The sequence below is a fragment of the Urocampus carinirostris genome, chromosome 6 (assembly GCF_059441175.1).
Source record: "Urocampus carinirostris isolate Australia breed hairy pipefish chromosome 6, RoL_Ucar_1.0, whole genome shotgun sequence".
NCBI lineage: Eukaryota > Metazoa > Chordata > Actinopteri > Syngnathiformes > Syngnathidae > Urocampus > Urocampus carinirostris.
Window position 1 is genome coordinate 28,707,252 of NC_142354.1, and position 23,010 is coordinate 28,730,261.

At 38.5% G+C, this 23,010-nt stretch overlaps 1 protein-coding gene across 8 annotated transcripts in view; it reads right to left on the minus strand.

Moving 5' to 3' along the window:
* rargb (retinoic acid receptor, gamma b) overlaps positions 1-23,010 on the minus strand; it is a 107,596-nt gene that overhangs the window by 18,536 nt on the left and 66,050 nt on the right. The window contains exon 6 of one of the 8 annotated variants that reach the window (XM_088338655.1): positions 7,091-7,209. The exons of 6 other annotated variants lie outside the window; for them this stretch is intronic. In XM_088338655.1, the coding sequence (XP_088194781.1) occupies positions 7,091-7,209 (119 nt within the window). Of the gene's footprint in view, positions 1-7,090; positions 7,391-23,010 lie in introns of those variants that run through there. One more of the 8 variants, XM_088338654.1, reaches the window with a different exon arrangement.

Below are 23,010 nucleotides of genomic sequence, written 5' to 3' on the forward strand. Positions count from 1 at the left end.
CCAAACAGCTTCACAATTGACAAGGTGTTGAGGATAGAGGAACTTTTGAACTGGAGTGTACCACTGTCCATGGAGTTGTAAATTTTGGACTAATTTTAGTCAGATTGCCATTGTTTTTTCTGCATTGTTTTTTGTGAAGTTGGCATGCATGGGAAGATACATGTCCAAAAGACAAAGTATCAACACTTAATAAAATTTAACAGTGAATACAGAGGAATGTGTGGCCTAGACCGGCTAATTTTCAGTGTTGGGAAAAAGACGTAACAACGGAAAGCGTTCCTGGAATGCAACTACTTTTCACGGTAACGAGTACTGTAACAAGTAATTAACAACATTCAGTAATTCTACTGTCGTTACTACACGAAGCGTTACTGCGTTATTCCGCTACTTATTAAACGCAGATCTCATTAATCGTTTTTTTCCTCTGATTGCTAACCCTAACCATGCATTACACACGTTGTCACCTACAATCCTAGATCGTCATGGAGATATTCACCCTACCAGAAACACTAACACTAATTAACAACTGTAAAATAAACAAATAACGGAGTTAGCTTGTGTGTCACCAGAAGCAGTTGGGAGGGGAGCGTTGCTTATAGAGGAACAAACAGCCACAATACTCATACTTAAGCAAACGCTCGGGCTGAGTCAACCCTTCATCTGGCCAGCTCTATCATCTGATTGGTGACACTAATATCAATCGCAAGACCAGGGTCCGCCTTTTAAAGCTGTACACACTCACTCCAAGATAGTGAAGAACGTGAAAAAAAATTGAAATGCTAGCTAACAAGACTCTCAATTCTTAATATATAAGAGCGTTCATTATCCAAAACATGTACATCGAATCACAGAAGACATTTCTTCTAACACTTGCATGACAGTTAATAACGTTCAAAAGCACCCAAGGCGACGAGTGTTGGACGAGATCCATTCGACTTTCAATTTCCCCCTCAAACTGTCAATCAAAAACAAAGCTTGAGGAAAATCCTGACAAAATGAAGACGGGCTTCCAACACCAGCAACGCGGAAGCTGGAGAAGGTCGAGCGTGCTTCTAATAATAATAATTTCAAAACCCGGCACTTCATCTGGCTCCAGCTCATGTTCTTCGGCCCCGTGTGGAATGTGCCTGCACATGTGAAAATGGGCGGCTGCACGGCCATGGCTGTGGGCGGGAGACGCCAGTATTGCATCGCACGTACACAAAAACACGCCAAAGCGTCTGCCTTCATCCTTTTCAAATCAATTGTCATTGTCAAGTGCTCCGACTTGTTGGGATTCAACGCAACGGTGTGCAGGGGGGCCGCAAATATGCTGAGTGCGTAATTACCGCAACAGCAGGGAGGAGGAGGGGGAGATGTGAGTGACAATCCCTTTCATCAGCTGTTCTAAGTTCAATACCAGCACACACACACACACACACCCCTCCTCCGACACCCCACCCAAAAAAACCTTGGTAATAACCCTCTTCCCCCCTCTGTCCTCTCCTGCCTTCCTGCCCGAGGAGGAGGAGGAGCCCTTCCTGTCATTGCTAGCGCCTCTTAAAGGAAAGACTGTGAAAACCGGGCCGCTGTCCAGAAGACGGCTCCATAAAAAACAAAGAGGCAGACGTTTAAAAAGGAGGAGGTGGACACACACACAAACACACGCACGTTTGCACAAGCTGACCAGACACCACCGACAAATACTTCAACTTGACAATCTTCACACACTTGCGAACAGAAACAACGCCCTTGGATTTCAGATGGTCTACTACACCGATGTGAATCATCGGTGGCTTAGCGCTGGGATTGGGTCTAGTCGGACAACTGTCAGGGCGTTGTTTGACAGCTTTGTTGAATACTGTCTTTTTCGAACTGATATCATCAGGTCAATAATAAAGTTGCTTCAACTAAAATCGAAACACATTAAAGCAAGGGGTCTCAAACTCGATTTACTTGGCGGACAATGGTTGAGGTTGGGCCAAATTTGTTTTTTAACAAGAAAAGCTTCGATACCAACATTCTACTGTTAAAATCTTTTATCAAATTTTCTAAACAAAATATGATCTTGAGAATTAATGAAAAAGTAACAAATTCATCTATAATTTGAGTGGGCCAAAAGTAAAACTACAGCGTGGAATATTTGACAACTGGATGTCAGTAAAGTGCAACTGAAAAGGAGTGCTAAAAAGCACATGAATACTTTGAAACTTGAAACTTTGGAGACTTTGAATGAAACTTTGGAGACTTGGTTACCAGACCACACTATCGTTATTCTCACCTATTTTCCAGCCCGTCACGATATTATTTTTTTAATGAATGAATATTTCTACACACTGTACCTTTAGACCTTTAAATTAAGGCACAGGCCTCAAATAGTTATCTCGAGGGCCACAATTGACCCCCATAAGTTAGAGACCCCTGCATTAATTCATTTGGATCAAATCTTGTCTAAAAATTAGATGCAACTAAAATGGGAAGATTTATTTTTGTAAAACTGTATTTTTTGTATAACAGAAATGGTAAAAACTGGGCTTTTTATCGCGATTAATTTTCCTTCAAAAATCATAATAAAACCCAAATTATAATATTGCTTTTAAAAAATCGTGATATTAAATTTTTGCTATATCAAAAATTAGTTAGCTTAAAAAAAAAGCTTTAAATTGATAACAATTAAAATCATAGGTAACCTGAAATGTGGCACAGTACTTTATTTAAATCTGCCTTATGTTTATTGGCCAACATTGGAAATGCAGTTTTTTTTCCCTAGGCCACCAAAACCTAGTATCAATACTACTTTTAAAAACATTTGCATTTGAAAAACAATTGCAATAATTTTATATCCTCTATTTATTATGTTCACTAAAATTGCATAAACATGGCAAAAACAGTAATAGTCATGTCTATAGAATGTTTAATATTACTGTTTTTCTAACCAATACGAGTACTCTACTTTTCATTACTCACATATGCATTAGTGCTTTTAATGTGAAATGTTCTTCCAACACAAAGACATATTATCGCTAAATTTAGCACATTTACCTAAAATACAATTATTGGTCAATTATTGGTTCATTTTTTTTTTATAAATTACATTTTGTTTCAAGAACTCAAATTTATAAAAAATAATAAAAAAAATTGACGAACACAAGCATGGCAGCAGAAATCAGTATCAATAAATGTTGCAAGTATAATTTGCATAAGGCGTGGGATCAGACCAATACATTTGGTATCGATACTCGCCCACTTCAATCAATAACGGTAACCTTAAAGTTGAGCAGATATCCTAACTAAAAAGAGGCATTATGAATTGTGATTTTTCTAGTAGTAAAAATCATGCCCAAGATTTTTTTTGTATTTGTTAACATACAACAAAAGAAACAATTCACTGAATTCTGTGGGAATATGAGACGGAAAATTGCAATCCAGCAAAAACTGGTTGAAAACACTCGAAGATACAAAAGTTGAAGTTGAAAAACGTCTTATTCAAGCCTTTGAAAAGACATTGAATAACCTGTTCTGGACTTTTCTTGGACCACATTTAAAGAAAACACAATCATTATTTTTTTTGTTACTAAATTTGGATGCCATTGAATAGACTAAATCAAGGTTCACAAACCTTTTTGAAGCTGAGAGCGACTTTTTTGTTACGGAACACTGCGTTGGGCTACTAATTTGATGAGCATTTCTAAAATCCCAACGTGATACTAATATTATGGTATTACCAGGTTGTACATATTAGAAGTAGGGTTAAAATACTCCACTAAAAATGCCTACCAGATAAATTAAAGCGAATTTCCTAGAAATTCACGAAATATCCATTGGTAAGCTATTTTCAGAACCAGTCCACTTCTCATGTGTTCTCAGAGGGCTATCTGGTGCCTGTGGGCACCGCATTGGTGGTAGACTAAAAACCTCAATGTCAGATGTCCTTATTTAGACTAAAATAATCTAAAATGGTCCAGAACTAATTTATCACTACAGATGTTAGATGGGTTATGCATTCTTAAAATCACAGAATTTTCAATATCAGAACCCCAAAAAGTAATCAACGATTAAAATCCCTGCAGTCACTCACTATGGATACAAAGTTCATACTTGTGTTGTGATCGAGTTTCCAATCTCATGTTTACTTCTAAGCTGCCAAAAGACTCTTCCTGACTACTGAATGCCAGACTACACATCTCACTTTGGGGGACGCGGTGGTCCCGCTGTACCGTTCCGGACGATTTTAAAGATGCCGGCCCAGAAAGAAGATGTCCCCATCAGGGCCCTGAAACACCAACAAATAAGGAGTCAGTGTGAGGGAGGGAGTGAGTGATGTGGAGGGGGGTCGCAAGGCTAATCCCAAAACCAAATTCATCCCTCTACTCCTCTTTCATGCCCCCACACGCCTGCTAATCTCTTAATTGAGGCCTTTTCTAATTATAATGGCTTCATTAAAAGCTGCGGGTTACACAAGACGAGGCGTGTAAACTGAGCCGTGAGCGACCGGGACATCACCGAGACGGGCCAACTAGCGCTCCCAGACAGGGCCAATGGCGGGGTCCCGGCCGGCCAAAGCGAAAGTGGATGCTGAATAGCAAAAAAGAGAAAAAAAAATTCACAGCGAGACGCTGTCGTGCGGTGATACGCTCCGCTATGGACGCGGTTCTTATTAATGTCCGTTGACGTTTGACACAAAGGACGACGCAAGAGAAGCTTCCCTGAGTTTTTCATTGGTTGGAATGGACTGCCGAGGGGATGCAACTTTCCCTTGTGGTCCCTTATGCTAGGCTGGGTTAGCATTGAAACGTGAGCATTACTTAGAAACGTGAGAGTTTTTTCACGTTGGTATCACGACTTAAGTTAAATTGTAATCAAATTCCTTGCAACAATTTCCATGTCCTCCTCAGCCAAGAGGAAAATGTTCACTCTTTTGTTATGCATGACATTTGAGGCTGATCATTTCAGCAATTATGGGATTTTTTTCTACAAATTCAGTGCTATTGGCGGCTTTACATGTCAAACTTCAAAGTCAGTTTCCATTTAAGTGGCAGTGAGTTAGATTTTTTTTTCCCAAACAACTTATTTAAAATCCATAGAGCACAAAAATATGACGGTTGTCGGTCTGTCTAATACAGGGGGTGCCTAAAAATATGGCCCTAGGGGCCATTTATGGCCCGCCATCTATTTTTAAGTGGCCTGGGTTTCCAAATAAAAAATGTCTACCACTAATAATTTGTTTTATATGCTGTAATGCGGGCGGCACAGCAGCTGAGTGGTTAGTGCATCCGCAGCACAGATCTGAGGCCATATGTTTAAATCCAGCAACCAGCCTGTGCAGAGTTTGAATGTTCTCCCCATGTTTGTGTGGGTTTTCTCCGGGCACTCCGGTTTCCTTCCACATTCCCAAAAAACATGCATGTCAGGTTAATTGGCCGGTCCAAGTTGTCCCTAGGTGTGAATGAGAGAGTAAGTTGTCTGCCTCTGTGTGCCCTGCAACTGGCTGGCAACCATTCCAGGGTGTCCCCTGCTCACAGCCCAAAGACGGCTGGGATGGCTCCGGCAACCCCGCGACCCTAGTAAGGATATGCGGTGCAGATAATGTATGGATGCTGTAATGAGTTACTAAATATGGAAGCTAACCATTTACATTACTCTTTCTAACCTGGTGGCAGATAAAGAGGTTATATTTTTACGAATACAATATCATACAATATCGGGTCTTGGTCATCCTTTTTTCTTGGAAACAAAAAAGTACCATTCAATTGTTTAAAAAAAAAAGTAATGTAATTGTACATTTTGTAATTGTATAGTTTTTAAGTTCTTGGAAAAAGTAACCAAAAAATAACATCCTTTGCTTTATTTTCTAAAGTAACCGTTTAGTCAGAAAGGTTTGGACACACAGTATTAAAACGGAAAAAATGGGTAGATAAAGCGAGAAAAGATCTTGACAATAGTTAGCCTATTTATTAAATAACTCTTTAATAAGCAATTGAGAGACGATAGAGATAATTTAAAACAACATCTTCAGAGATAAAAAATGTTCATGTGATATTGACGATTAATTACTTCTTAAGAAAGCAATTTGAGAATATTTAGTTGGGCGCTCGTAAAATGCTGTGCATTTCGACAACTGAACAAACCATTGATCATCAAAACTTTGGTAACGAGGTCGTCGATCAACTATCTCGACACCTCTTAATGAGACTAAAATATAGTTAAGCTAAAGGCATTCCGCGTTTGAAAACCTTTTTTCGATATCATGTTTTACAACATTCAAAAACTGCGGAAGATTGAACCACACTAATCGAGTAGGCGATGATCGATATTTAAACCTCCAAATAGTTTCTAAACAAGCAGAATTATTTGAAAATGGCATGAAGAATAGACGGAGCATAAAGGTATGCAGTGAGTCAATCGCCTTTGCATGCTATTGCTCAAACAGACAAACTGGTTCGTCCAGCAGTGAAAACACTTTGCTCAAACCTCTTGCAAAGGAAAGTGATTCGATCGAGTTCGACACGTCAGTTAGGTTCTCAAAAACTTTTTGGAGTAAAATAAAAGCACACAAAACGCATCTTTGGGGGAATTTCCCAAGCGAGTCGGGACAGGCCCCTGCCGCGATGTTTGTCAAGCCGACCGCTCATCCGTCATCGTTAGCCGACTTGACAGGTTGCTGTCCCAGTGATTACCGGAGATAAATAGACTGGAGGTCGCTTGGGCCCGGGGACGCTTCGGACTGAGGCCAAAGCGTGCCGGGGTTGCCCGACCGGCACTCGTGAACAAATAGTCAATGTTTGAGTTTGCCCTGACAGAAAGGTCCACTTTTGTTTTGATTTTGTTGGCCATTGTTCCAGCCTTAGCGCTCTGGGACTCGTTTGACTGCAAATACGTCAGCGCCATTGAGAAAGACAACGACCATGATCCGAAAAGTGTTGAAACCAGCCAAAAGGCCAAAAAACCCACAATGCGACTCAGAGGCCGCTATGCTTTCAATCTGTCAAAGCCGTTTCTGTTCGGACGCGGGGTCCGGCGCCGGCACCCCAGGTCAAGACCTGTATTGTTCCAGGCAGCTGTCAATCAAGTGAAGTCATCTTTGGGAATGTGGGAATAAGCGAGTACTCACACTGAAGGCTGCCGCTCCCGGCCCAAGCGAAGGGGTCCAGGCTGGAGAAAAACGGGGGGGCCTTGGACAGCATGCAGGAGCCCTGCGCCGACACGTCGTAGAGTGGCCGCGGGGCCAGCCTGAGAGCTTCCATGCAGTCGAACATGCCGGACTTGCTCGAAACTAAGGGTGGGACGCTTTTGAAACAGGGGCTCTGCAGCTCTCTGCAGGAGCTCCTTCCCTTCTGCCCTGGGGTCACTCTGCGGACCTGGAGTGTGTAACTGATCTAGCTTCCTCTCTCAGCGGCTCTGAGGGCCTCTCGAGCGAGAGGCAACCAAAGGCAACGTGTGAGCACCAGAGTGGGGGGGGCGGGGCCCGGGGAGGAGGAGCTGCAAAGGCTGGGCCTGCTCTTGATGTCTGATAGGCCGTGCAGAGTTACCCCCACCTTCCCTCCAGTTTCCCTCTGGATCACTCCCAACTTTTCCAGCGTCATATTTCATCCTTTTCTGATACCCCGCTCCTGTTGCCGTTGGCGATGAAAACAAGCGATGGTGAGCGCTTGAAAAAAAAAAAAAAAATCACTTCACACCTGTTGGAAGGTCGAGAGGAGCGCGTTGAGAGATGAGCGGTACACGGAGATGACGGACCGCCGGGAGGTCGAAATGCTTTCATAAACATACTTAGTCACTATTTTACATTATTTGAAATTTTCATGTTCAAATAAATAGTTATTCAAGGTTAGATCGTATTATAATATAAAATTGTCTGAAAATTAGGCAAAAAAAAAAAAAAAGATTGAGGTAAATGTATTTTACATCACCTTACCTACCAAACTGAATCGTTCCAGTTTGAAATGTATTGTGTTTCGTATCGGTTTGTCTTGAATTTGGAGAACAGTATTTATTCGTGTATAACACGCATTTTTTTTTTTACCTAAAAGAGAAGTTTGCCTGCACGTTATACATGATGTTATATCGTAGTTTATTACCGTAGCTAAGCAATATTGATCAATCGAAATATATTGCTGACCACAATCAAATAATATTGGATGCAACAGAAATCAAAACTGGGTCGCGGTGGTGAAAACGCCGAAACCTAACACGTAGATAACAAGGGATAGAGATGACAAATGAAAAGGCATTATCTCACAATTTATTATTTACTGCACCAGAGATGAAAGTTTGAGGATAGAGAAAACAGAACATCGTTGTGAAAAATATAAATAAACGCAAAAAAGAACAACTCTCTGGTATACCTAATGATGAATCAGACTTTGTAGGACCTTAAATAAATACATTATGAAGATTATGTTGGTATAGTGTTCATAGCGTACTTCGTCAATAAATTATTTTAATGATGGCCGCACACGTTCAACAACATTAGTCACTTAAAATGCGTAGTTTGAGCTGAGGAAAAGTGAACCTTTTAATACAAAAATGTATGGTGCGCATTATACACAAATAATACGGTATATCTTTGAAATAGTGGCGCACTTACAGTATCAAAAGCGTCATTATATTTGTGCGTAGAATAAAAACAACATTGTATCATACCCTTACGAACTGAGCTGCACCATATAGAATCAAATCATGACCCTATGTGACATGAATCTAACTGAATCAAATCAATCGTTCCAATTATTAAATCAATGAATCGTTTCGCACACGTTATTCAAAAACTTATGGAATTGGCGAAAAATTATTGTACTGTTTTGCACTAAATAGAAACAAATCCTATTATTTTACACCTAGGGTATTGAAAACGGTATTGAAAAGACAACTCACTCGCTCATTCACACCTAGGGACAATTTGGACCGGCCAATTAACCTGACCTGCATGTTTTTGGAATGTGAGAGGAAACCGGAGTGACCAGAAGAAACCCACGCAGGCCCGGGGAGAACATGCAATATATACACACATATGTGTGTGTGTGTGTGTGTGTATAAAAGTGTATATGTACTCACATATACACTTATATATATACACACACACACACACACACACACACAGACACACACACGCATAAAGATAGGAGTGACCAGAGGAAACCCACGCGGGCCCGGGGAGAACATGCAATATATATATATATATATATATATATATATATATATATATATATATATATATATATATATAAATATACAAAACAAACAACAACAGAATAAAGAGAATAGTAAGTAGCGGTCTTCTGGCATCGTAGTAAGCTTTTTGAAACGCAATACAAATATATTATTGTCAGGCAATAGAATATGATGATAATAAAGGTGATTTTCATGTAATACACTAAGGTAGCCCGCAGATCGTTTTGGAAAATATCTCACTTGTGATGGTCGTGACTTTCTAGGAAATTTGATTTCTAACTGGCAATGAAAAATCGTTGACATGATCAGTGTCTTTAAATCCCTGATCAAATCTTCCAAAATTATTTTTAAAATTAGTTTTTATTTGTGTAAACCATTCTGTGTCCCTATGCAAAGCAGATTTTATTAGTGGTTGTATTTATTAGTATTTATATCTATTTGCAGCCTATTTCCAATAATTACAACCTTGTAACAACACATAGCCAACATAGTAAAACATTGTAACAACATGAAATTTTTTTTTTTTTTAGAAATGTAAATCAAACTGTAACTGTAACTGTCAACACAGTAGCTCTCAGCTTAAAAAAATGTTGGTGTCTTCTGATATAGAATATCGTACCACACCGATACAACAATTTAATTAATGTGTCATTAAATGCCTATTTATATTATTGTTCTATGTTATTGTAATTATATGATCACACAGAAATATGATTATATAAATTTTCTTTGGTTTGAATGGGAACTCTTAATAAAAAGAAAGGGATCACGTAGCAACAATTTCTATCAAATATAAGTCGCTTACTTCTTCCAACACCATTTATGATGTGCGATTAAGTTTGCGCATTCATCTTATTGGACGGCAAGTGTGTGCGCTGCGGGCGGCATGCACACGCTGGCCTGCGGTGTGAATAGTTTGTATACTAGACAGCTTCACTCTCCTCCCTCACTCCTCCCTTTCCTTCCCTTCTTCAAGAGGGATGAACTCTACAAGGAACCCCCACAGGGGCTCCAAAGCCCCCCCCCCCTTTTTTTTTTCCACACACACATACACTCTCCAAAACATGTCATGCCTTTGGCTCTGTACAATCGGAATATTACAATTGTTGTTTTTTTCTTCTCCTTTTTCTCTCTATGTTTCTCTTGTACCCCCCCACCTGCATGCATTATGATTTGGAAGTTAAAAGGATGCTGCGCTCTATTTCACACATCTCACGCGCTCTCCTCTGACCTGCTCTTTTTTTTCCCCTCCTTGTTTTGTTTTACCTGTCTTTCAACATCTCAGCCGGGCACACAAACATGCGCTATAACGACACACTGCAGGGAGCAGAGTGGCACAATAACAGCCCGCTGAGCTCTCTCCACACCTTGAGACAATTACCCTCCCCGCCTCATGGCACCCTGCCCCCTGTTGCTTCTTTGTGCAGAAAAAAAAAAAAAGAGACTCGCAAAATACAGATAGGCGGGGACGCAAAACAAGAAGATTTCATTCAACAAGAATGGTTGAAAAGGCGTTTAAAATACTTTTTGAAATACTTCAAGGTTCTGTCTAAAATACGACTTTATTTGGTTGGAAAATCAGAAAAAATAGGGGCAGAATTTTGACCTACTTAGATGAGGTATCCACCCAACAAAAATAGGTTAAAAAGACACCAAGGATTCGTCCAAAAGACGTCTATTTGATTTTAAAATGAAAGTTGACAAAACGTCTTTTTCAAAACTTTGAAAATATAGCTTTTGGGGGGCTCATTTTGGACCACATTAGATAAGGAACCACCCAGCAAAAACAGTTTGAAAAGCTGTTGAAATTATGTAAAGATGCCGTGGTTCCCATCCAATAAGATGTCTTTATTTGGTTGAAAAGTGATGGGAAAAAAAAAATGCATTTTGGATAACCACATTTGCTACACAATTGATGAGGTAAACAGATTAAAAGGGTGTTGACACTAAGTTGAAAAGAGAGGATGGTTCCATACAAAAGACATCTTTATATAATTCAAAAAGGACAGTTGAAAAATATGTCTTTAGCAAAACATTGGAAAGATAGCTTTTTGATGGGCATTTGATGAGGTACCTGCCCAATAAAAGATGGTTGAACAACTGTTAAAAAGATACCAAGGTTTTGTCCAAAAAAAACCTTTTTTTTGGTTGAAAAGTAAGTTACAAAGACGTTAGACATTAGATGAGTGACCTGCCCAGAAAAAAAACGGTTGAAAATACGTTAAAAAGGTGTTAAAAAGACACCAAGGTCTTTTTCAAGATGTTGGAAAGACTCAACCAGTTAAAACGATGCTAAAAATAGTTCAAACGAAACTGAAAGGATGCTAAAATTCCATCGAACTGATTATTTGGTTGAAGAGTGAAATTTGAAAACAACTTCTTTTTGGGGGCAACAGACCCAGCAAAAGTCAGTTGAAAAGATGTCAAAAAGATGCCAAGGTTCTGTCTGAATAACTACTTCATATGGTTAAAAAGTGAATGTTGAAAAAACCTCCTTGGGGCCACAGTACATGGAGGTACAGGGCCAGAAATAACTAGTTGAAAATAGTTCAAAATAAAATAATAGGATGCCAGGATTCTGTCTTTATTTGGATGAGAAGAGAACATTGGAAAACAATTTTTAGGGGGCATAATACACGAGGTACCTGGCCAGCAAAAACTTGATGAAAAGATGTTGAAAATACTCCAAGGATCAGACCGAAAAACATATATCCTTGGTTAAAAAGCAATAGCTGGAAAGACGTCTTTTGGGGACGACAAATTTGGATTACATTAGAGGAGGCAAAAACTGATTGAAAAGATGTTAAAAAGAAGGAAAAAGACCCAAAGGTTTGTCTTTATTTGGTTGAAAACAGAAAGTCAAAAAATATATTTTTCAAGATGGTAGAAAGATGTCTTTTGGGGGGCTAAATTTGGATCTCATTAGAAGAGGTAACCAACCAGCAAAAAAAATGGTTGAGAAAAAGTTGAAGACAAACTAAAAGGACGCCAAGGTTCCATCCAAAAGATCAAGTCAAGTCAAGTCATTTTTATTTGTATAGCCCTTAATCACAATAAGTCTCTAAGGGCTTCACAGATTAGTACACTATGTTGCACAGACTATTTTTCAGCCGACAAGAAGAGTAGGTTATTATTCATATGCAATGGAGTAGAAGTGAGTTTTAAGTTTAGATTGAGATGTGTTTATTTGGTTGGAAAGTGAAAGTTGAAAAAATATATATTTTTAGGGGGCTAAATTTGGACACAATATGAGGCACCCACACGGAAAACGATGGTTGAAAATACATTAATAAGATGTGAAGGTTCTGTCGAAAAGATTTCTTTATTTACTTGAAAAGACGTCTTTTGAGTTGCCTAAACTGGACCACATTAGACGAGGTACCCCATCTAGCAAAAACTGTCTGGAAATACGGGGAAACGATTTTAAAAAGACGCCAAGTTTCCTCTTTATCTGGTTAAAAAGTGAAAGTTAAAAAAAAAAAAAAAACGTCTTTTCCAAGACGTCTTTTACGGGGCAAAATTTTGATCACATTAGATGTTGTTCTCAACCAGCAAAAAATAGTTGAAAATGTTGAAAAGAAACTAAATTTTGACATTACATACGTACCAGTTGAGTAAAAACCTGTTGAAAAGACGTCAAAAACACGCTATTAGATTGAAAAGTAAAAATTAAAAAAAATATATTTTCAAAACATTAAAAAGACAGCTTTTCGGAGGCTAAATTTGGGCCACGTTACACAAGGTACCGGCACACAAAAAAAGGGTTGGAAAATATTTCATTAGTTGAAAAGAGATTTTTAGGGACTCCATTTGGACTATTATGTGAAGGATCCTGGCCAGTAGAAAATGGATGAAAATGCATTTCAAAACATCAAAAACATCCAGAAAAGGTCTTTATCGGTTAAAAGTGAGAGTTGAAAAGAGGTATTTTTGGGGTTGAATTTTCAATCACATAATTTTTATTGAATATGGTCCACATTGGACTGGCTAAACATACTCATAATTTGTGTTAAAATGGACCATATTTAACCCCAAATTCTTCACTTTTTAGCGCCTGTTCACTTCTTAAAACGCCCGCTCAACCCCTCAATTCTGCCTTATACTTTTTTTTCTGGGTGGAAAGGCTCACATTACAAGCGTCCACAATCAGGTTCTTCAGCTATTCATCCTGTCGTCATGTCTGACACAAACACACAGAGGCGAACAATGGCCTCTCTCTCTCTCTTTCGCCCTTTCTCTCTTCGGTTCGGCCGCAGATATTTGCACAGAGTCTCATTGCGGCCATCGCCGAGCGCACAAATAAGTCAGAAACGCATTCATGAATGTCGGAATGTGCAGCCTACAGAGTGGCAATGGAATTGTGTGCGTGGAACTGTGTGTGTGATAGTAACTTGAGGCAGAGAGTGGGACTTGTGTGTTTTTCTTTGTGTCTGTCATCACAGGCACTCAGTTCAAGCATACACACATAGTTGTGCGTCGACACACACAACAAAGAGTGACTGAATTTATGAGACGAAACCACCAAAGGACATTGCGTTCAGGGTAAAGGGGGAAAAAGGAAGCAAATATGTTCTATTATCATTATATTTATATCAAAATGATGACAATGTACAAATGTTTTAGAATATCTACACTACGTTCCAAAACCAAAATTCAGGGCTATTTTTTTCTATGTACGTCAGATGACATATAGGGGATTTCAAAATGTCTACACACTCCTAATTTGAGTGCTGGGACATGTTAAATAGGAAATATATAACATATATAAACATTTATATGACATAAAATATGAATAATTTGAAAACATTTTCATCTTATAGTAGTGATATTTCTTTTAAAATATTTCTAAAGGTGGAATGCAAGTGTCCTTATACATGACTTGCCTTAAAAAGTTGGATGAGAAAAAAGAAAAACTGAAATAAGTTGAAAAAGACAAAAAAATGGACATATGAACTTTTCACATGACAATAACATTTGCAAGAAATCTGTGTATATAAGAATATTGAATTGTTATTTCTAGCTATGGAGCTTTTAAGCTAGCTAGCTATCGAGCGGTAGAGCTATCCATCTATTGAGCTAGCTATCTTTCGAGTTAAAAAAAAGTTAGTTTAAAAATATAATTTTCATTTTTGCTAAGGGGGGGGTGTCTTTATGTACTAGTGTTATATTATAGTACATGGAATGTTTTTATACAGCACTTTGAGATGCATTTTTCTGACTGAAGAGAACTGCATAGATAAATTGGGATTTAGATACGTTTGTCTTGAAAGTATGTTTTAACAATTATGAACTGAGCTCGAAGAGCATTTATGATTTATATTTCACCACGCCTAATTGCTTTTATTTTACCTTTAGCAAAGCTGTACGGGGCGGAACACATTTGGTAGGAGAAATGTGGGTGAGGGGGTGGTGTGGGGGGCAGGGAGGCAGTGCTAAAGGACTATGTCATGTTCGTCCTCACTTTTTTTGTTTATATGTCTTAATATAGCATGAAATAAGTGAAAGTAAGAAAGGGCCTGTTTTAAGTACAGTTCAAACCACAACCAAAACCTCCAAAAAGATGAAAAAAGAAGAGTTTATTCGAGCGGATCTAGGCAAGCACGAACTTACACGTGCAACATAATGAGCTTGATAGAGGCTGCAATGATGACCTGAGCCAGAAGATGGCGGTAGCGAGTAAATAAATTAACAAATTCTATACAGCTCTATTAAGAAGTGAACTAATGTTTATGGTGTGACCATGGGTGTCAAAAACTATGAAAAACTACCCTACAAAGCCCAAAAGAAGTTCTGGTAGCCGTTTCCTGACACTTTTTGTTGTGTTCATACAAAATTTTAGCATCTATTACTTAGCACTGCAAATAAATTCATTGTCCATAGCCAGATAGTATGCTAATTAGAGGTTTTAATTTTCTTGTTTTGGTTGGTTGGTTGGTTGGATCCCTTAACCACTAGGGTCGTAGGGGCACCATTTCCTGCGGTGTGTCATGGGTAAGTACAGCTTGGTGGTGCCCATCCCTCTTCCTGCCAATATATGTATCCACTCGGTCGCAAACCAGGGACCTTTCGCATGATAGGCGAACATGCTAACCACTGCACGACGGAAACATATTCTTGTTTCACAGGTTTTATTTATGTGTTTTTTCCGGAAAAATACATGAAAAACTTTTTGGGTACGTATTTTTAAAAACGTATTGTGCAGTCCCTTTTTTGCATTTTAAAAAATAAATTATTTTAAAATGTATTTTTAAAAATAGATAAATAATATGAGGTTTGCCTATTTTTAGGTATTTTCCCCCTATTTTATGATTTTGGATTTAAATAATTCTAAAACATATTTGCAAAAATGAGATAAATAACACAGAAAATGAAGACAATATCATTTTAGTTAGAATACAAGTAATCAGTTCTTACGCTACAGAATCGACAGACTTTCTTGCTTTAATATCTTAAAAAATGACTCATTGAAACTAATATATTTATTTCTAGTTTTATGATTTTATGATTGTTTTGTCAAAAAAAATCATTTGAAAGTGTATTTAGAAAATTAGATATATAATACCTAAAATGAGAAAAAGATACTGCACAATATGATTTACTTTTTCTCCGAAGTAAAATAAGGAAAAAAATAACACAAGCAAAATGATCCGTAGTGAAAGGCATCTTTAATTAAATGTTCAATAAAAAAATTCAAATGAGCAAAGAATGTGTGCTTCTTGAACAAACAAAGATTAACTGAAAAGATAATTATGTAATCTATTTCAAATTTTCCCCTCACTTTTCTGGAACTTTCTGCATTGTACCCTGACTGCTACTTTGCAGAGTTCAAGCGTCCAGCCACATTTTCTAAGCATTAAGTTGAACTTTAAGCTTAAAGAAAAACAGCCTAAAAGTTTGATGCCGTCTGCACTGTGCTCCCTGCAGCTATAAAAGAATCTTTTGGTGATGAGCAGTGTCATGTTTGGGTCAAACACAGCTCTTGGAATCACAGCCAAAAAGTTCAACCTGTGTGTGTTCAGGCCATGAAAACATTTCACAGGTCGGAGAATGTGCCAGGGGTCACTCAGAGGCACTTTAAATGGTGACAGGTGTGTGTCTGTATATTTGTGTGTGCTGAATCCCATTTAACATGATTCCGAATGGGATTTGTTTATTTCTGGACACAAGTCACATGCCAGGAATGGAAGGGTGTGGACCATATTTTACGGACAATAAGGCACACCTAAAAACCCAAATTGGCCCAAATTTTGAAAATGCGCCTTATACGCCGCAAATACGGTGAATACGATTGGAAATGCATACAGTATTTAGGCGTGTGTTCTACTACACAGTTTACTACCGTATTTGTGCAATGATTGATCAATCGAGGAAAAAGATCACTGACCAAGGTCACATTGGCACTGTGAGTAAAAACAGTGTGATTGAGATAAATTCTAATTCCTCTTAATATGTCATCTGAACCACTAGAGGCCTAGTAGTTTGCTTGCTATTTCAGTAGGTTTCGGCAGCCTACCCGCCGCGACCCGGGTTCAATTCCCATTGCACGCAATGTTTTGCGATTTTGGTCGGCAACATTTTTAAACAGATCAATCATTTGTGCTGTTATATAAATACACAACGGTTTTATATATATATATATATATATATATACACATACACACACACACACACACACACACACACACACACACACACACACACACACACACACACACACACACACACACACACACACACACACACACACACACACACACACACACACACACACACACACACACACACACACACACACACACACATATATATATATATACATCCATCCATCCATCCATTATCTGCACAGTTTTATCCTCAGTAGGGTCGCGGAATATGTATGTGTATATATATAATGTATATATAGGGGTGGCACGGCGATTGAGTGGTTAGCGCGTCTGCAGCACAGTTCTGAGGTCATGGGATCAAATCCAAGTTCTAGCCTTTCCGGGCGGAGTTTGCATGTTCTCCCCGTGCCTGCGTGGGTTTCCTCTGGGGACTCCAGTTTCCTCCCACATTCCAAAAACATGCATGTCAGAATAATCGGGTGGTCCAGATTGTCTTTAGGAGTGAATGAGCGGGTGAGATGTCTCTGCATGCCCTTTGTACTTTAAGCCCCAGCAAGTGTCTTCTGCTAGGTTTTGTGTCAAGGCTCTCCCAATAAATACCAACAAAATGATAAACATCTGCTTTCGTGCACATGCGGCTTTGGAGCTGCATGCATTTTTTTCCTTTTCATCATAAACAGCGGTGTATTGATTTTTTTGTATTCACAGCATTTAAACAAGTCTATTTGAAAAACCCAACGGGTCTTAAGAGAAAAACAACCTTTTTATCTGCTACTCGCATTATGAAAATAAAAGAAATCATATGAGTGAATGAGGATTCCACGAGCGTTTGAAGTCGATTCTGTTTGCGCTTGGAGTGCACCGATGTTTCATCTCTTAGGGGAATCCCGCGCAGGATTAATTAGCAAAAATAATGAGAGATCACTGCAGCTTTATTTGATGCAGAGGAATGGCCGTGCAATCGGGATGGAAACCCTCGGAGAACTATTTCAAACAACTGAGCCGGGACCTTGCTGGCATGTTAGCAATTAGCATTCAAAAGACACCGACCGTCAAGTAGCTTTATATCTCCCTCACTGCAAAGAGAGGGTGCCCGTCGAGAATTTGGTGTCACAATGAATAAAAATGGGCAGCAATGGTAGAGCTTCCCCCATTCTTAGACCACATTCAATTTCTTTCTCTTCAACTCCGCCTCAGAGTTTTTTTTTTTCATTTATTTCATTTCATTTTTTCACTTCATTAGATCTTTCTACATTATTGGTAACTCAGCGAAATCTTGCATGCATGGATATTTAAAGTCAATAATAGGATGTAGTGTTAGCTGTATTGTTATTATTACGTACTAACACTACTTTCATGCACTAATGTTCCGATGAAAATTCCTTTAAAACCTCAACAAACAGGATGAATTATGTGTTTTTCATTCAAAGTACCTTGAATGCACCATTTTTCTTGGGTAGCATTAACAAACAGCAATTATGGAAAGTGATTCTGTAGTTGCTAAGCATCTTTAACTACATCCCTTTCGAGTTTATTATTAAACTACTAACCACACCAAAAGTAGTCCTGTTTCATTTTACAGAGACAGAGAGAGACAGAGAGAGACAGAGATAAATAAATAAATAAATAATAGTACTCCAGGTTACATGATAAACAAAGTTTGTGTTTTTATAAAAAAAAGACATCTCATTTTTGGTGTATTTTTTAATCTTTTTACCTGAATGAAATGTTTTGAATGAAATTGGTGAAATAAAAAATTTTAAAAAAAGGCCAAAATGGAGACTCGTTCTATTTTTTCCAAATACGTATATTCGATTAGTGGTCATTAACGTGGCAGCTTGTAATGAAAACCTGAGTACCCCATGGACCGGTAGTGAAAATAGTTCACCAGTGATGGGTCGGTGTGGTTTTCTCTGAAAGCCCTCTTCTAAATGGCAAGGGAAAACACAACCAGGCACAACCAGAATCTTGACATACAAGATCAATTATTTCAAACTTATTTCTTTAAATGAGCCCGTCATTTTAATATACAAATCACAAAGCACCCTTATGTGCAAATGTTTAAGTTGTTGACAACCTATTTTAATCGAACTTCTAAGAATTACAAGTTTGTAATAACAAAATAACATAGAGACAAGTGAGTGGAAACATCGTTACTATTTCAAAAATGCATAATGACCTGGTACCCTTTTGCATTAATAGGAAACAAATAAGCCGCCGTCAACTTCAAAAAGGTTGGTAACCCCTTTTGTAGACAATCCTAAAATTTACTCAGAGTTACATTATAAATAAGCATGTTGATGTTGCATGCTCAAGAAGATGCGAATATTTCTCCATATGTATTCCCACATCTCAAAAAAAGTGTTGAATAGTAGTCATAGCAACAACACAACAAAGATATTTATGGTACCAACAGGCACAATAACTCACTGTGCTTCTAATTTTAGCCAAAATATAACGTGAGGTGCTATTCAAGGTAATCCATTTTTACACATAAAAACAAGGAAAATTGATGGAAAAACATATCTAATTGATAAGTACAATTTAAAAACTTTCCCCGGTATCTTCAAAGAACAACCATAACTGCAATTATCGTTCCATCATCATCACCATCGCTAAATCTCAACTGCATGGCTTCAGTGCAGGTCTGACACATCTGTCTTCATGTATGATAAAGTCCCTGGAGCGACATGTTAGAGATGTAATCGCACGCTGTGAGCTACTAGTCCGGTGAAATATATAGGCTCCACTAAACGACTGCAGATCAAATGATAACAGCTGCATGGGGAAGCGTGCACCATTACACACACACGCACACAAAGGGGTGGACAAGCAGGTCGGGCCCGGTGCCCATTTCACAGGGTAGTGGCACACCAACACGGCGTGTAAAATATTTGATTTGGACTGTGCACGAGTTAGCACTTCGGTGCTGCCTTGTTCTTTTGCACGGCCCTGTCCGCTGGGAGCGCCTCGAAGAATTATGCAGCTGCCCGGGACATGACTTCAGGCAAAAAAGGGGGGTTATGTTCAGGTGGGTGTCGGTGGCGTACTGTAAATGAGGATATTTATAGCCGTGTGAGAGTAAAATTATAGATGATTTGGGGTGGTTAACTTCATTTCCAATTCAATGTACACAGATTTAAAATACAGTAGAACCCCGGAATACGGCGTCGCCTCGTTTTTGCTTTATGTAGTGGAATCAGATGGGGTTTTTTTTTTAGGCACCGGGATTTTCCCACTGTACCACATCAAACACAAATCATTTCACATGCCAAAAGACTAAAGTTCAAACTTTGCGGTGTTTGTGTCTATGAAGATGCTTGTTTGCTATTGATCGACTGCATATACAATGCTGGTCTGCTATTGGTTTGCGACACAGCATCATGAAAGTTATGTTTTTGGCTGAACTACATCCTACAATGCCATTCTCTTAGTTCCGATCAGAATCTCGTGTGTTTCATAAATACTTGCGGGATTAGAACGCTGTATTTTGGTACTTAACTAACTTTGGGTAGCAAAGCAAAATCATGATGACCCTGGCAACCAAGCTGCAATAAAAATAATAATAATATATCATAAATATATATATATATATATTTATATATATATATAATTATATATCATCATCAGGACAATCAAGGTCAATGTACAAAGAATAAAGGAGTCATGCCAAAATAAAAATAAATAAGTAGATAAAATCTCATTAAAACAACTACAGAAAAAAAAAAAAAAAAAAAGAAATACGAAGATAGCACGCAAATTGCCAATCTTGCCTGGTTGCAAGGCAGCAACCAATCATCATTAAGGAATATTATTGAGTGGAAGGCTTCATTTTAGTTCCGCTGTCATCCTCTCCTCCCTCCATCTTCATCCACCCGGTACTCCACTCAACCAGCTCAAGTCACCTTATACCAAAGGCAAATGAAATAGATTTTCCTATTACATGCTTATTTATTGTAATCATAATATATATTTTTAATATTACCTGCACATAAGTAATACTGACTATGTACTATTTTGTTATTTTTATGTTTTATCTGCGTACCGACCGGGTGTTAGGGATGCATTAGCTATGAATACCATAGGTTTCCATTCCCCGCTATACGGTTATTTAGCTTTGGGATTACCAGCTCAAAACAGATTAATGTTGTATCCTGGGGGCATACTATAAAATACCCTAATGTTAACACATAAACAAAAAGAGTTCTTGTTGTACAAATATGCTCCATGTAACATAAGCACTTAATCTTTACTTTTCATGAATTGTTTGGCATCCAGTATTGATGAGAAAACTCAAAAGTTGAAAAACTCCAGAAGCATTCAGCCTGTTTTTTTGATAACTTTACTGCTTTTGAGCGCCACCATAACCACAAGAGCCAAAGCAGATCTGCTTTGTGGAAAAAATTACTTACTGTTTTTTTGGGACTAACACAGAGCAGATGTAGTTTTTTTTAATTTTTTTATTTGTTAAACTAAAGATCAAAAGCAGTTGTTACGCTATAGAATCGGCAGACTTTCTTGCTTTAATATTTAAAATAATGACTCATTGAAACTAATTGAGCTTTGATTAAACATACGTGTAACGTTAGTGTCTGGTATCAAGATCAAGAAAATAGTTCATATTTTTGAGCATGATTTAGCTTAAATGGACAGTGTGTAATATTGCGTGCCTCCTAGTGGTACAAAAAACTTTATAAAAATAAAACAAAAAAAACACTGATTTGAATACGAGGCAAAAATACATGAATTATCATACCATGTCACTCGGGTCAGGGTGACGCAACACACTCTTCTGTTCAACAGCAGGGCCCAACACCTTTCACTGGTTTACCCCTGCCGCATTATACAGGTGCCCTGCCCATCCCTTAGAACACATCTAGACATCCCACTATCCTTTTACAACACCTCTCCACACATTCCTATTACCAACAAGAGTTCTAGCTTTCACTATGTTTAGACTTCTTTCCTGCAGTGCACTCATAACACCATCCATCCACGTCAATTCCGGCCTTCCTCTTGGTCTCCTTCCATTTACTTCTGCTCTGTAGATCCTCTTCAACATTCGCTCCACATCCATCCTCTCCATGTGTCCAAACCAACAGAGTACTCTCTTTTCCACACGCTTGCTCAGTTCCACTACTACTCCAGTTCTGTCTCTCACAATTTCATTTCTCAATCTATTCAATCTTGTCACTCCTAATGTACTCCACCAACTCTTCATCTCAAAAACATTTAATTTCCTTCTAAAATCTGTGTTCAGGCTCCAAGTCTCTGCACCATACAACACAGTCGGCACAATCACACTCTCATACAGTCCTCTCTTAACATCCTTACTCATTCTTTTTGTTACTCATCACTCTCCTCAGAGCACCCAAAACTACAAACTCATTTAAGTCGTCCAAGGAGGCTGGTCGTCCAAGGAAGACAAATGCAAGAGAGGACAGGTCACTGCGAAGGATGTCAATGGGTAGTCCTTTCCACACTTCAGCTTGAATTGCTTGCTATTTCAGAGCTGAACATGGTGAGGATCTGCTCGCCATACAGTGTTTTGCCGTTTTAGCATTTGGACTGACCATTGTGACCAAACCTCTCATTAGTAAAACAAATCCAAAAGCTAGACTGTGCTTTGCTGAGGAACCTGTGTGTAAAGAGGACAACTGGTCCAAAGTTCACTTGAGTGGTGAAAGAAAATTTAATTTATTTGGGTCTGATGGGAAGCATTATGTTCGGCAAGTCATTCGAGAAAGACTAAACCCAAAGTGTGTAAAAAAGTCAGTAAAAGGTCAAGGAGGAAATTTTATGGTTTGGGCAGGTTTTCTGTAGCAGGAGTAGGACCTTTTGTACAGCTAAAAGGCCAAGTGAATGTAAATGTGTATCAGAACATTTTTCAACAGCACATGGTTTCTTACTTGCGTTCATAGCCCAATCAGCCAGCAGTGCTCGTGCAGGACAATGCTCCATGTCTGACTGCAAAACGGGTTAAGAATTTGCTTAAAGATCAGAAAATTGAATGAATAGCATTAATTGGATTAGAGTACTGATCTCAACCCAATAGAGAACCTCTGGAAATCCTTTGTTACAAAGTTATGGTCATGAAACCCACTACAATCACTGAACTGTGGAGGAGGCTGGAAGAAGGATGGACCAAAATTTTACCAGAACAGTGTGAGAGTCTAGTGTTATCCCGTGGCCGCAGACGGGCTGAAGTCTTTTACAGCAAAGGCCTGTAAACTTTCTTACTAAGTGGAGACTGTTG